This window comes from Leucopleurus acutus (assembly GCF_964270905.1).
Source record: "Leucopleurus acutus genome assembly, chromosome: 21".
NCBI classification, from domain to species: Eukaryota; Metazoa; Chordata; class Mammalia; order Artiodactyla; family Delphinidae; genus Leucopleurus; species Leucopleurus acutus.
Window position 1 is genome coordinate 34,572,141 of NC_139163.1, and position 16,792 is coordinate 34,588,932.

Sequence of the window (16,792 nt, forward strand, 5' to 3'; positions counted from 1 at the left end):
CTCTTCTGATCTCCCCAGCCTCCCTCCTGTGCCCCAGGGACCCATGCGGCCTGAAGGGGCTTTGGAGGGCAGGGGATCAGCCTGGGAGATCAGCCGGCTCTCTGGCCCGACTGGGCCAGAAGATCGCCCTCCACTCCTCTCCTACTCCTCCCGGAGGGTCCCTCCCCCCTGCCTCTCCTGATCTTCCCAGCCTCAGGGGTGCCGATCCTGTCTGGCCTCCACTTCTCCCCCACTCAGTCCCCCCTACCTCCTACTGGTTCACTTGGGGGTTCCCCCATCTCCTTGGTCGTCACAGTCCCCCCCAATGGCCGGCAGGTGCCCTAGTTGTGGGGAGACTCCAACGCCGTGTCTTCCCACGCTGCCATCTTGGCTCTGCCTCCCTGTGCAGTGTATTTTAATCACATTATTAAAGGAGATGATCAGCTTCAGACCATCTACTGATTAGTTTACAAGGGAGTGGAATGCAGTTGCCCCTTTATTTTCTTTTGTCAGGGTGGAGAGTGATATGGTGTTATCAGAAATTTTTAATGCCATATCAAGGCAGTGAAGCAACATAGCCAAAAGCTGTTTCTCATGAAAGTTGTAAACTCAGAATTCCAATGACATTTTAAGAGTATCTCAGGAAAACAAGTTAGTCTATCTGCAAATGATTCACTCTTCCTTTCCTGCCCACTGGAATTGGGATTCATTGATCCCACTTTGCACAAAGAAGCGTCTGTGCAAAGAGTGAACATGTAAATGTTTTTGCATCATTTTTTTTCTCCTCAGTTTTCACGCTCAGTATTTAGAAATAGTTGCTTTGCAAATGATTCATTTCAAATTTTTATAATGTGCTTGTATTAAAGTTGATAGTATTGCAGGTATTACATGCTTATTTGAGAGCTGGCCCAGAAAAGCTGCAGCCTAGTATAGAAAAACAAAACAACCCCAAAAAGCAAAAAAGTGAAAACCCCCGTCTTCTGGATCATGCCCAGAGGAGTCTGAACCTGTAGAAGGGTGATGAGTCCAATTGTTTCCTGGAAATTAGTGCTACTAAGGCACGTTCAGCCTGTCTCATTCCGTTGGTGAGCTTGGTTGGTCTCTGTACACTGCCTCGCACACAGGTGCCCTCTTCTGGAACACTGAAGGCAGGACTGAGAAAACTGAGTGAGGTGAAAGGTTCCCTGAGGAGGCAGACCTTCTAGGTGACGCTTACTAAAATTCATCATTGGTAAAGACTGAATTTTGGCCTCTGTGCTGAGTTTTGATTATTAGGTTTTGTTTATGCTTCTCTTATAAGGGCCCTGAAATCATTTGTAGGTAAGATGCAGTCCCATCTAGAGAAATCTATTCTATATAAACATCAAAAATGTGTTCATTTGAGGCAGTTTTCTTTAGAAAAATCAAGTATTCATTCATACTGAGAGCTAACATTTGTATATGATTACTAATAGCAGTTTACATTTAATAAAATGCTGATCTCGCCTGATCATCCAAATAACCAAGTAGTAATCTTAGTGGTGCAAGGGGTGGTGTAGTGATGAAAATGGGTCTGGTGATGGCAGCTGACATTTATTGTTTACTGTGTGCCAGACTCTTCCCTAAGCATTTACACAGATCTTCTCATTTAATCTCCATAGCACTTCGTTCTTTCCATTCTGTAGATGAACAAACTGAGGCTCACGGAGAATAATGAACTTACCCACAACTGGTGGCTGATGGAACCCATGTTTGAACTTGGCAGTCTAACTGGAGCTTTTCAACAGATACTCGCTTTTAGCATCTTCTAAATTTATAGTTGTTCCTTACTGGCAAACTGAGTGCTTGCCTGGAGAATCTCATTAATAAATTAAGGGGACCTCCTAATTCTTTCACTGTAATGGAGTTTTATTCAGATGAATACTCTGCTATACTTTTTAGGGTGGCACATTTCAGAGTTCCTTGGTCATATAGACTCTCACCCTGTGAGGGCACCCATCAGTGTGTGGGCAACTGCTGTGCCTGTACTGAGTTCCCACAGGTAGCTCTGCCTGGGTATACTGTGGGCACTTTATACTTATCATGTCTTCCAGTCTTTGAATCAAACTCAGGGTTTTTCTCGTCTGTCTCCTGTTTTTCCCCATATGCTTGCACACTCTCTGCTCTCTCTTTCTCTAGCTCCCCTCCTCTCTTCTTATCCCTCTCACCCCCTCCCTCTCCCTCTTCTCCCACCCCCTCTCTCCCTCCCCCTCCCCCTGGTATACATTCCTTCTTCTTCCTGAGGTAAGAAGAGTGCTGAGGCCTGTGTCAGGCCAACACTCTGCCTGAGACAATCTCTAGAAAGCACTACTCCCAGGCTTAACCAGTATTAGATACTATTAGGTAAATGGCACCACTGGAGGTGCTGTAGCTGTTCTGAATAACCTCATTTACGTTTCCCTCAAGATTAGGTGTAGAAAACTGCTAGAGCTCATCAATGAATTCGGTAAAGTTGCAGGATACAAAATTAATACACAGAAACCTGTTGCATTTCTATACATTAACAATGAAAGATCAGAAAGAGAAATTAAGGAAACAATCCCATTTACCTTTGCATCAAAAAGAATAAAATACCTAGGAATAAACCTACCTAAGGAGGAAAAAGACCTGTACTCTGAAAACTATAAGACACTGATGAAAGAAATCAAAGATGATACAAACAGATGGAAAGATATACTGTGTTCTTGGATCGGAAGAATCAATATTGTCAAAATGACTATATTACCCAAGGCAATCTAAAGTTCAGTGCAATCCCTACAAATTACCAATGGCATTTTTCACAGAACTAGAGCAAAAAATTTAAAAATTTGTATGGAAACACAAAAGACCTCAAATAACCAAAGCAATCTTGAGAAAGAAAAAAAGAGCTGGAAGAATCAGGGTCTCTGACTTCAGACTATACTACATAGTAATCAAGACAGTATGGTACTGGCACAAAAACAGAAACATAGATCAATGGAACAGATTAGAGAGCTCAGAAATAAACCCACACATCTATGGTCAATTAATCTATGACAAAGGAGGCAAGAATATACAACAGAGAAAAGACAGTCTCTTCAATAAGTGGTGCTGGGAAAACTGGACAGCTACATGTAAAAGAAGGAAATTAGAACACTTCCTAACACCATATACAACGATAAACTCAAAATGGATTAAAGATCTAAATGTAAGACTTGATGCTATAAAACTCCTAGTGGAAAAAGTACACAGAACACTCTTTGACGTAAATTGCAGCAGTATATCTTTTTGGATCCATCTCCTAGAGTAACGGAAATAAAAACAAAAGTAAACAAATGGGACCTAATTAAACTTAGAAGCTTTTGCACAGCAAAGGAAACCATAAACAAAACAAAAAAACAACCTATGGAATGGGAGAAAATATTTGCAAACAATGTGACCAACAAGGGCTTAATCTCCAGAATATACAAGCAGCTCATGCAGCTCAATATCAAAAAACCAACAACCCAATACAAAAATGGGCAGAAGGTCTAAATAGACGTTTCTCCCAAGAAGACATACAGATGGCCCAGAGGCACACAAAAAGGTGCTCAGCATTGCTAATTATTAGAGAAATGCAAATCAAAACTGCAATGATGTATCACTCCACACTGATCAGAATGGCCATCATCAAAAAGTCTACAAATAATGCTGAAGAGGGTGTGGAGAAAAAGGAACCCTCTTACATTGTTGGTGGGAGTGTAAATTGGTACAGCCACTATGGAGAACAGTATGGAGGTTCCTTAAAAAACTATAAATAGAACTACCATATCCTGCAGTCCCACTCAGTGACATATATCCAGAGAAAACCATAATTCAAAAAGCCACGTGCACCCCAGTGTTCATTGCAGCACTGTTTACAATAGCCAAGACATGGAAGCAACCTAAATGCCCATCGACAGAGCAGTGGATAAAGAAGATGTGGTGTATATAAACAATGGAATATTACTCAGTCATAAGAAAGAATGAAATAATACCATTTGCACCAACATGGATGGACCTAGAGATTATCATACTAAGTAAAGTAAGCCAAACAAAGACAAGTATTGTATGGTATCGCTTATATGTGGATATTAAAAAAAAAGTGGTACAAATGAACTTAATATACAAAACAGAAATAGACTTACAGCTGTAGAAAGCAAACTCAGGGTTACCAAAGGGGAAGAGGTGGAGAGAGAGAAATTAGGAGTTTCGGGTTAACATATACATACTACTATATATAAAAAAGATAACCAAGAAGGACCTACTGTATAGCACAAGGAACTATACTCAATATTTTGTAATAACCTATAAGGGAAAAGAATCTGAAAAAGGATAGTTATATACGTATGTATTACTGAATCATTTTGTCATATACCTGAAACTAATACAACTATGCTTCAATGAAAAATAAAATAAAATAATTTTTAAAAAGTTTTGATAAAAGGAATATGTTTTTAAAAGATTAGATTAGGTGCTATCTCTACTCTGCCTGAGACATAAAGGCCATAGATAATGGTGGCCAAGAAGATTTCCTTTCCTTTCTTAGAGGCGATTTATGCTTCTGGGTTTTAAGTGTATCTCACTTACGGTGTTGTACTTAGAGATCTTCTTGACTGACTTCATTCTGGCTTCCCTGGGTCTGCTGGTTTCAGGCCTCTGTGACTGCATCCTCAGCTTGCAGAATGGCAGCCGGGTCATAGTGCTCCCTTCCAGTCCTTTTATTCCACTTGTGACTGGAGTTGTTTCCTCGCCCTCTTTGGGATTCTTCTGACTTGCCTCTGACTAGCTTATGTATGAAATTGAACTAGGTGACTGTGGTTGTTTTCTAAATGCAGGGCACGCACCTTAGCCTAGTTTATTTTTTTATCCTAGTTTTATTACCACAATTAAATAAAAATTTAAAGACATTTAAAAAATTTAAATTCAAAGAAAATATGAACTAAGACAGTGTATCTGGTACCCTCTGCTGATGTCAGTCTCCTTAGAACTTTTCAGGATCGGTTATACTGAACCAGAAAGTTAGTGCCGCATGTCATTGCTGGCAGAACGCAGAAGACCTCAAAGGAAGTGGAAACAGCTGCTTGCTCAGTTCTGCGTTCTTTCAACAGATGGCTGTTGAATAACCTCAGCCTACTCTTCTGATGTGGATACAAAGTGAAGTTTAAGATAGTGGTAGGTGAGAGAGGTGGGACTTTAAAAAAGCAGAGCTGTAATATCCAGGTGCTCTGAGAATGCAGCCGGGGGGGTTGGAGTACGAGTCTTAGAAAAGCTGTTATTTCACTTGGGTTCTTGTAGGATCATTGAGTTTGCAGAATTTTTGGGAACCCCAGGATTTTAGGGTGGGGGTGACCGGAGCAGCAAAGGGAAGGACGTGGGAAAGGGGTGTAAGAGCACAGCTTACATCTCTGTGCAGCCCAAGCATGAAGACGATGGAGGTGACCAGTCTAAACGGGCAGTTGGGGTTGGCTTGTGAAGGGCCTTAACGACATGCGGCAGAGCATGGGCTTTTACCTTGTGTAGGATATTTGTGAAGGAGACGTTTTATCACATCCATGGTGGCAGTATGCAGGCTGGGAAGGAAGGGTGAAAATACAGAGAAAAGAGGGTTTTCCTTTTGTATTTGAAGGACATTAGGGAAGAATCAGCAGATCGTAGTCAATTGAGAGAAGATCTTGATAAGACAATAGAAAAATAGTAGGAATAAAAGTTAAATCACAGAAGCAAGTTGAAACAAACCCAGAAGGAGTCTGATCGAGAACAAGCATTCGGGAGATAGGGTTACCAGATAAAGTCAGGATGCCCAGTTAAATTTGAATTTTAGATAAATAGTGAATAATTTTTTTAGTGTCAGTATGCCCCATGCAATTTTTGAGACATACTTTCACTAAAAACTGTTTTTTGTTTATTTGAAATTCTGATTTAACTGGGTGTCCTATTAATTTTTTTTGGAAAACGCAGTAATCAGTATGATAAAAAGGTTATGAAAAGGCTTGGTGGTCAGACTCAGTGATCTGATCCTTCTTTTGATGATATTGATGATAGAGTGTAACCACATATGTTTGGAGGTGTGAGGTATAGGCCTTAGTGAAGCATTTATATATATCACAGGGAGAAGCTTTTGGGAAGTCTCTTCTATATTTAAGTGACTGGTAAGGATTTCACCTTAGGAGATTTAAGTTACTTGATCAAGAAGAAAAGTGGAACTGTAGAAAAGAAGGGAAAATTCAAACTATTGGAAGCATCTAACACTCAGCAGACTAGATGGACAATGTCTTGTGTATTCCAGGAAACAAAATGGGGGTGTCCCTCCTGCTGAGAGGGGTCATCCAGTTTGCTTTATCAAGTGTGAACAAGGCAGAGCTGCCATTGGTGTGTATGCTCTTGGTATACAGTGGACCCTGTGTTCTGGCTTCTGTTTTTATTAGTACTGTAAAAACATACAGAAACCCCAAGAGTAAACACTTGCGAGAGTGTGAGGTCATAGTCAAATGACCTCACAGGGAGCCAGGTCCTTGGAAGCCCTAGTGGACCAGCAGACAGTGGAGATGGGGGATGAAGAGTCCTGGGAAGGGGCTTGTGAGAGGAAGCATGGCCCAGGCGCACCCTTTCCTCCAAGATATGGGTTCTTGGTGTCTGTCGTACTGCTGGTGAGTTGGTATTGCCATCATACCGCCAGGCTTTCTGACTTAAAAGGGGCAATCTCTGTTCTTGTTCATGTTCTTTCATAAATTGTGAATGGGGCAGAATGAAGCCATCTAGGAATGGAAGTATTTATCTTCATTTTATTCCTTATTTTCCTTTTTACTGAAGGTTTTCTCAAGACGATCCAGAGAAGTCTGATCCATACACATTTTTAAATTACCTCCTTCTGGTGAATGTGAGGAAAATGAGGTGAAATAGACTGGGCAGGATAGGAGAAAGAGGCAGCAAACATGCGGAATGAGAAACATAAGGAATAGGAATCAATACCGCATTTAAAAAATACAATGTCGTTAGGGTAAGTCTGTTGTATTTGAACAACATCTTTGCAGTACTATGTATGTGGTACAATTACTTTTTTTTATGGAGTGATTAAATACATGCCGTGAATTTGCCCTGAGAAGTGAACAATGCTAAGTAGCAGTTTAATTGAGAAGAAAATCCTTTCTTTGACATTGTTTTTTCTACACAATAGCTAATATGCAGAGTAAGAGAATGCGCGGGAGCACAACTCCAGGGATTTTCTTTTCATAATTATAAAAACTACTTGACTGTAACTCAACTAGTTCTTAGAGTAAATATTTTACATTTTCACCACTTATTTAGGAAAACACAAAAGTGTGAGCTGACCTTTAAAAGAAGTGTCCTCTATGAATTTACTTACAGGTTTGCTGTATATAAAAATTAAATATTCAGTTTTCTGATAGCGTAAATTTCACAAAACTGGCTGGTAATGTGAACTTTATAAAGTAAAGTTTAAGATGAAAAAAATTTAAATGTATTTACGTGAAGAATTCATCATAATGAAGCAATTTATTTTAATTGGTGGGTATTTCTTTTGGAAAATTGTTTAAGGTGGCTGATTGCTTAGGGAGGGTTACCAAACATCTTGGTTTGCCTGCGTCAGTTCCGGTTTGTGTCTGTTGTCTTGGTGTTGACTATGGTTTAGCATTTGACTTTGACTTTAAAAAAATGAAGTATTATCATTAATAGTTGCAGTAGAATAAGTCAGCATGGGTTTGTAACCCTCCACTTTGTACTTCCCGCTTCTCCACAGTCTCATCTGGAATGCGTGAGTTGACGTGTGCATTGAACAGAAATTTCACATAGTTGAGTCTAAAAGATTATGTGGGATACTCTCTCTCCCTTTTCCCTCCCCTTAAAGCTCCTTTCAGAGATAGCTTGTGCAGTGCTTGCTGATAAGTGAGCTTGGAGAGGGGCTGCTAGAGTCTGGCAGTGGTTGGGGACTCCGGGGACTCTGCAGCCCCCAGGCGCTCCTTGGTGCACCAGCTGGTTGTGCAGTAGCCCAGCTGCACTGAGTGATAGTGAAGCTGCCAGGCTACCACTTAGTTGGTGGATCAGTGGGAAATGGGAAATTGTAAGTTAGGTAGAACAAGTGACAAAATAGAGATTAAGCAGTTCTGTTTAAAAATGTCTTCACTTTGCTGTAATGATTTTTATAAGTTTACAACTATTTTTTTTATTGGTAATGCTTTTTTTTTTTTTTACCTTGTAACAATTATAACTACATATTTAATGATTTTATCATCCCTGTTTCCTTTTCAGAGTGTCCTCGTTTAGACAATAAATTGTTCTCTACTTACAATTCAGGCCAAGTTAAAGAGCTATGGGATAGGGCAAGGGCCTGCAGACTAGGATTCAGTGTAGCCTGGAATGGCTTTTACATTTTTAAAGGTTGTGAAAAAACAACAAAAACAAAGAAGCATGTGTGACCAGGGTCCTTATGTGGCCTGCAAGTCTGAAATATTTACTCTCTGGTTCATTGCAGAAAAATTCTATGTCTGCTTTACAGTCTACAGTAAGTGTGTTGGAAGCCTACTTAATAACAAGTAGTTTACCATGAACATAGCTTTGTTCTGTTAGAAGTCCAAAGGAAGGTCTGGAAATCACAGTGTTATTGGTTTTAGTGTTACAGATGCATGCTGCAGCACCTGGCTAGAGCAGAGGTTCTCACAGTGTGGTTGTGCGGCTTCCTGAGACCCTTTCAATGGGTTTGTGAGGTCAAAATTATTTTTTTAATAACAGTGCAGCATTGTTTTCCTTTTTCACTGTGTTGATACACACTGATGGTACAAAAGCAATGGTGGGGGCCTTAGCACAAATCAAGGTAGTAGCACCAAACTGTTCTAGTTGTTACATTCTTCATTGCCATGCATTCAAAATAAAAATAAAGGGCAGTTTCACCTAAAGATGTCCTTGATAAAGCAGTACCAATTAATTGCTTTTCAACACTTGGGTACCTGCCTTTTTAATTTCACATGCAATGAAATGGAAAATATGCATGAAGCGCTGTCTAGGAACAGCACTCATGTAGTTTGAGTTGTGAGCTATAAACTAGTTGCTTTTTTCATGGAAATGCCATTTTCCTTCAAAGTCTGACAAACTGTGGTTTTGGCAAACATTTTCTTGCAAATAGAGTTACTTAATTACTTTAAGGAAAACAACCATCAATTTTTGTTGCCAATGGTAATACTTAAGTTTCAATCAAAATTAGAATTTTGGAAAACTTGTATCTACTACCAAAAGTTTGGCAGCTTCCCAGTACTTAAAGACTTTTCTGAGGATATTAGTGGTGACATTAATAAATGTTATTTTTTAAAATAATAAAATGTGTCAACAGATATTTTGCAAGTGACCAGTTCATGTGGCAGAATCATGCCTGGGTAAGATGCATTCAAAGTGTGAGACTTTTTTTTTTTAATTAATTAATTTATTTATTTATTTATTTTTGGCTGTGGTGGATCTTCATTGCTGCACGCAGGCTCTCTCTAGTTGCGGCGAGTGGGGGCCACTCTTCATCGCGGTGCGCGGGCCTCTCACTGTCGCGGCCTCTCTTGTTGTGGAGCACGAGCTCCAGATGTGCAGGCTCAGTAGTTGTGGCTCACGGGCCCAGTTGCTCTGCAGCATGTGGGATCCTCCCAGACCAGGGCTCGAACCCGTGTCCCCTGCATGGGCAGGCAGACTCTCAACCGCTGTGCCACCAGGGAAGCCCATGTGAGACGTTTTTAATATGAGTACAGAAAGTTCATTGATACAAGTTTAGATTCTATATTGCAGCTAACTTTTAAGAGACTACCACTTGTTTTATTTTGGCATCATCATATGAAAAAAGAATATCCACAATTAAGGATATTAAAATGCTCCCTATTTTTCTAACTAAATATTTCTGTGAGGCCAGATTTTCTTAATGCTTTCAACCAAAATGATGTATTATTACTGAGTGAATGTAGAAATGGCTGTGAGAATCCAGCTGTCTTCTAGTGTGCCAGGCATTAAAGAAATTTGTAAAAGATGTAAATCACTGTTGCTTATCTCATTAAATATTATGTTATTGTTTTGGAAAATATAGTTCTTTTTAATAAAAATGTATTATTTATATTCATGAAATGGATTTATTATTTTTAAATGAATATTTAAATTTTTCTGTTTTAATTACTCATGCAGTGAATATCACTAGATATAACCTACATACATAGAGGTCTTTGGAGTTCTCTATACTTTCAAGAATATAAACGTCCTGAGACCAAAAGGTTTGAGAACTGCTCATCTAGGGTTTAAGTAATCACTTCTCTAGTATGTTAAAATATAGCAACTGAAAATATTTTTATGAATAATTAAGCATAAGGTGCTATCATTTAAAATAGTTTTTTCATTTGTTCTACAATATTGTGATAATTTCATTAGCTACTTTCCTTTTTGCCACACAAGAACAATCTTTTCTATTCTTTTGTTTCCTTCTTTATCAATTCTCACAGCAATGCTGGGATGAAAACAGCACTGCTAGAGGCTCATTCTGAAATGGGGAGTACTGAAATTCTGGAAAAGGAAACCTCAGGAAGTCTCAGTAATGGTACCAGCAGCAACGTAGAAGCAGCCAAAAGGTTGGCCAAACGTCTTTATCAACTAGACAGATTCAAAAGATCGGATGTGGCAAAGCACCTAGGCAAGAAGTATGTCCCATTCCAAGGATGGTGTCTGAGTGTATCCTTGTAGGGGTATGTGTGTGTTCTGATGGCTTCAATTTTAATAACCAAGTCTATTCTGTTTTCTTATAGCAATGAATTTAGCAAACTAGTTGCGGAAGAATATTTGAAGTTTTTTGATTTTACAGGAATGACACTGGATCAGTCTCTCAGGTATGATTAAACATCACTTCTGTTCTTCTTTGCTTCTAAATAATTAATTCTGAGAAGAGAAAATAATGTGCTGAAGCTAAAATCTGATTTTTATTTTTTTAAACCCACAGTTACTTTGTGATCTTAGCTCAGATTGTATTACAGATATTAAACATGGTGGAAAGTGGGAAAAATATATTGTTTTTATGAAATCACACATGAACTCATATCCTGCACCAAATAGACGACCTAGTAAAGAATGGTGGCAAAGTAAGTCTTGGAGAAATGGAATCTGTGGGAATCTGGTTTTTGAATGCCTTAAAAAGGCACAGTTTACAGACTGTAGAATTAGATTTTCCCTAATCATTTTTTACAATAGCCAAATAGCCCTTTAAGACAGTACTTTGGAATTAACTAATGAATGGGATAAAAATGAATATCAACATAATAATCAGCAGAAAGTATCTGTAAAACTGTTTCAGACAGTAGCACTTTTTGCTGATCTGTTCAAGTGAAGGTGTTGGAAACACACTGACCCTCATGTCTCACACGATACCATAGTATAAATTTCTAAGCGCAGCTGAAGGTAAAACCCAGTAAGCATTTAATCTTATAAACTTTATAACGTGTCACAGCCTGGAGGAATTCTGAGATCATCTGTGTAATGCTCTAGTGTTACAAATCAGGAAACTGAGGCCTGGGAGGTGAAGGGAGGATGTTCCGTTAGAATGCACAGCAGTGAGTTAGTCTCTGGCTCTTTGCGTGAATCAAGGGTACTCATAGGTTTGTCAATGAAAACAGGTAAGGGTGGGGGAGGGATCTGTATTTTTGCTTTACTCTCTCATATGGTTTATAAAAAAAAGTTAAGAAAAATTAAAGTTAGATCAACATAATTTAGATTAACTACAGATAAGGAAGACAGCAACACTTTCATCATTGAAATATGTTTTATTGTATGTTTCTTTCAAAAGTAAGATTTCTTAGGGCATTTTAAATGATTTTTTCCTTCCCATCTCATGTTTAGGTAAATGCATCTACTTTGTCAAGTGAGGGTCCTGGATATATCTATAATAGACAGTACTCTCAGTGACTCTGATCTAGATTGGTATTCCTAATTTAAGAAATAAATTAGGGTTTTATTTTCCAATTTCTTCCTCATGTAGCAAGTTAATAATATATGGTGGTGATAATAGGCAAAATAAAATTAACAGAAATCTACTGTGCTAATGGAAAACTGATGAATTCCTAAAAGTGCTAACAAAAGTTCAAGATGAAAAAAAAAATAACATGGGACTGAGTGAACTGATGCGGATCATTATAATTTTTGCAACTTTCTGTTTGAATAATAATAAAAAAGAAATCTACTGTGCATAAGACAATATAATTGTAATTTTAATAGTGGGTCGGTGGTGATTACAGTCAAGTAACAAAATGACAAAAACCTGTGATCTTTGTCAAGCTTTAAAACATAGTCTACAGGGGACTTCCCTGGCGGTTCAGTGGTTAAGACTCCGCACTGCCAGTGCAGGAGGCGTGGGTTTGATCCCTGGTTGGGGAACTAAGATCCACATGCTGCGTGGCATGGCCAAAAAATTAAAAAAAAAAAAAAGTTTAAAACATAGCCTACATGGTTATGCATCCAGACTTGTGTTCTTTAGTTTTTATCTGACTGATCTTTTAAAATGGCTACTTGACACTTAACATATGTGGAAATCATCCACCTTCCCAAGGCTTTTTTTGATGTATTGGCCACCATGTTATTGCTCTGTCATCTTTTATATTGACAGTTCCTATAATATAAACATCAATATAAATTTATATTGAATGGCCATCTAGTAAGTGATTTTTAAAAAATAACTATAGAATATCTTACTTTTTATTGTTAATTTCTTATGTTTAAATGAATTAACTTTTAACTATCAAACATAGAGAGTATGGTAACATTTTCTAAAAATTCACCTTTTCCCCCTTAATTCTTTTTTAGGTATTTCTTTAAAGCATTTTCTCTTGTGGGAGAAACCCAAGAACGAGAGAGAGTTTTAGTACACTTCTCCAATAGATATTTTTATTGTAACCCAGATACCATTGCTTCACAAGGTAATCTGATGGAAATGCTTGAATTTCTTTCTTATAACAAGGGCTATTTTCCTCAATGTGTGAAGGTTACATTTTATTATGGAAAATATGGAAACTTATACAGAAGAAAATGAAAATCACCTAGTTATCTCTAATTACCTAGAGATAACTGTTACTAACAGTTTGATTTACTTCCTTCTAGTCTATTTGTACAATATTTTATGTCAAATTGGAATCATTACAGAGTTTTGTTTCCTACTGTCTTTCCCTTTCATTGTGAGCATTTTCTCATGTTATCAAATATTCTTTAAAAGCCATGATGTTTAATGGCTGCATGATATTCTTTACTCTTGTTTTAGTTACTTTTACTCCATTTTCCAGTTCCATAGTATGACAGTATACTTTCTTTAAATTGCTCATGGTTTGTCACTGAGATTTTATGTCAGTGTACATTGTAATAAGTGAAATGCTAGTTTTCTTCTTTCTCCTTCCTATACACCTGATCTCTAAGCTTCTTGATGAAGGGCATGTATAGTTTTATGGTTAGTTTTGGAAACATTTGCAAATCTCACTGGAGTTTGTGGTGTGTCTCTGGTGCTTTTTTTGGACATTCATTATTACAGCACTGACCACTGACTCTGGTTTATGATTTTAATGGTCTATATTTGTATTCACTATTTTAAAAAGCAACTTTAAACTATTTAATTTTTGATATACCCTATGAAGATAGGTCATTTCTCCGTTTCAATTCTTATAATAAAGCAAAGTTTTCAGGGTTTGAAGTCAAGCATTTTCACTTACAATTGGAGTATCTTTCATAAACTTACAAGTTCTGGAATAAATCACTGAGACTAGATGCACTAGAAATTATAATTATCTCTTAGCTTCCGTATTGCCAATTAACATTGTGTCAGTGTACTTTATATTGACTAAAGTGATTGCTCCTGCTGCCTCTGCCCTGAAGGCTGCAGCTAAATTAACTGATTGTTAAAGTCACATTCCTATCCGTAAAATAGGAACTGTCTTTATTCCTTTGACTATATGTAGACCATTTATTCACTGTCTGTGTCACTGTCGGCCTTGACTGGAGAATGAAAGGTATAGAAGTGGATTGTTTTTATTAGAACCTTCTTCAAATCTAAGAAGACACTGACATTACTAAGTGAAACAAGGACTACGGATTTGTATACTCAGTTGGCTGTTGATAAGGATATTTGAGAGCTAGCTGCTGAGTTTTAGAAATACATTCAAGAATTTGTTTTATATGTATTTAGAATACTGGAATACATACACTTTTAAGCATTTAGTAGCATCTACTTAGAGATAGTCCACTTAGAGAAATCACCTACTCAGAGGCATAGTTTGGAAGATAAGCTATCTTTAATTCATGAATTCAGTAGTGGGACAAGCTTTTTTGTACATTTAGTATAAATTAATAAGATTTTTCTGCATCTGCAACTGCTATTGTCTACTTTACTTGGATTGAGAATTGCAGGGAGAGAATAAGGAGAACTAATCCTAAGGTTTGGAAGTAAGAAGCTTAACTCTTAGTGCTTTTTCTTTTCCTTTGTAAAGTAAGAAGAGAAAGTGATGTTTCCATATAAGTGTGAAATGACCTTGCTGGTTTGGGTAACGTTTTTCCCCTAAATATTAATTTTAAATCTTCAGTGATTATTTCAGTATTTCACTTTTGTCTGATCCATAGCATCCTGGACCAGTCAACCTAAATGTTGCCTTTAAAGCATGGCAAGAAAAAGGATAACTATTTCTGTCTATATATTTTTAGCCAGAGAACTAATACCCAAAGAGTAAACATTGGAAGATGCAAATCTTGGTTTTCTTTAACTTTTGCTTCTTTCCTAATTCACTTTCTTCCCAGAAAATAAAAAAGTAACAGTATTAAATAATTTATTTTCATTTGTATATCTTATAGAAAATTGAGAAACTTTAAATAAAAAAGATAAAAATTATAATTTACTATCAAGAGATAATAATCTCTTAATATTACATTATATATCATTCTAGATGTATTATATTTAAATAGAATCATACTGCATATAGTGTGTTTTTCATGTAATACTTTATTGTAAAATATCTTTCCATTTCAACATGTATACTTGGACCACATTTTTAATGACTTCAACATAACAGAATTGTGTTTTAGGTGGGTTATATTTACTCATTCCCCATTGTAAGCAGTCTTTCTTTAGATATCCTTGTGTTTTGGGTAGCTCCTTATTTCATTAGTATAAAGCCCTAGAAGTAGGTTTGCTGTGTCAAAGGACACTGTTTCAAAGTTTTAGATATATACTATCGAATTGTCCTCCAGAGGTAGGAATAATTTACTTCATCACCAGTAGAGTCCAAATCTGTGCATTGAGATCATTTTAATAACTTTTTCTTTATCTATTTTGTGTTTCCCCAAATGAATATGATTAATTTTGCCTAGCCACAGTATTGCGTTTTCATAGGTTCTTAATTAAGCATAGGTATGCTATTTTAATGATACTGAGGAGTCCAATAGGAAATAGTGAATTAATGTTTTCTGTCCTTGTCTCTTTTGTTAGATGGAGTCCATTGCCTCACCTGTGCAATGATGCTTCTTAACACAGATCTCCATGGCCATGTAAGTGTAGGTGTGTGAAGAGCTGTCTTACAGAGCTCCAAAATATTTTGGGCTTATCTTTGCTTTTGTGTTTATCCTCTGCCTCCCTTTACCTCATTCTCTACATGGCAGGTAGGTAAACATAAACCTTTGGAAAAAGAAATAACTTATTCTACATGCTAGCACTGAACATAATTTTAAGTGAATTCCGTATGCCTACACATCTGGAGTTGTTCTAGCTGTAATGTGTGTTCTTGTATCTTCTTTCTCCACTAGGTGGCAGAGACAGAGCTTTTACTTATGTTTTTTGTTTTTGTTTTGTTTTTTGGTTAGCTACTAGGGTTGATATAGAACAGTGGAAAGAGGATATAAGTTAGATCTGAAAGTGTCAACTATGTTTTCACTAAATATAGTAGTAAGTCTTAAAACTCAGTCTTCTTTACACTCCTCAACTTACCTGGTCTCTTGCTAGTTGAAATATCAAGGTAATCTACTGTCTCATCTTCTATTTAAAGTATAGGATGAACTTACAGAATTTAGAATTATATGTAAACTTTCACCTTTCATAGAAGTGGAATTTTAGCATTTACTTGAACTGTTCATATTAGAGAAAATGTTTTAGTTAAATATAGATCAACATGTACTTAGCACAAAAATTATTTCATAGTCCCAGGTCCATTTATTTTGAAGAGAAAATCATGTTTCTTATAATTAAAGAGTCTAGATCATCCCTTGATTTGATATATGATTTATCTTACAATTAAGAAACCACATTAAAAGAACTAAAACTTAGATATTGGTCCTAACTTGTTCTACTATTCCAAAAGGTCACACCTTATTTTAAACATGGTGCTCCTCTTTAAGAGAGGCAAAATGGAGCTGTATGGGGTCATTAAGATGGACTGAGGGGGGGAAGAACGGTTCTACTGTCAAGAAAGTGAAGGAGAAGATACAGTGATAGAATCATAATTTCAACATCGTCTTCACAAATCTCACAATACTCAACTAGGAAATTCCTTCTGCAGTTTGCAGGAGGTGAATTTAGAACACGTTAGTGACTTGTAGGCATATGTAACTTGTGTCCTGAGATTATATAGACTGAAAATGTAGATGTTCTCAGGGGACATTTGTGGATAATATGTCTTGTGGAAATGAAGGTACTGGGATTCCCACAGTGTGAGCCTTGAAATGAGTGTTAGAGTCTAATATTCATTCAACTTGATATGGGGATGACCAATCAGTGTACTATCCTAACCTCTGTTTTCCTGTTAACAGTGAAGCACGTTTTCATTGCTTTCTT

The 16,792-nt window shown here is 37.2% G+C and overlaps 1 protein-coding gene across 6 annotated transcripts in view; it reads left to right on the forward strand.

Moving 5' to 3' along the window:
* PSD3 (pleckstrin and Sec7 domain containing 3) overlaps positions 1–16,792 on the forward strand; it is a gene marked incomplete at its 5' end in the record, with an annotated part of 582,691 nt that overhangs the window by 254,365 nt on the left and 311,534 nt on the right. For 5 of the 6 annotated variants that reach the window (XM_082863887.1, XM_082863881.1, XM_082863882.1 and 2 more), the window contains 4 exons: positions 10,452–10,646; positions 10,752–10,832; positions 12,796–12,908; positions 15,455–15,513. In XM_082863887.1, the coding sequence (XP_082720013.1) occupies positions 10,452–10,646; positions 10,752–10,832; positions 12,796–12,908; positions 15,455–15,513 (448 nt within the window). Of the gene's footprint in view, positions 1–10,451; positions 10,647–10,751; positions 10,833–10,997; positions 11,082–12,795; positions 12,909–15,454; positions 15,514–16,792 lie in introns of those variants that run through there. The other variant, XM_082863885.1, reaches the window with a different exon arrangement.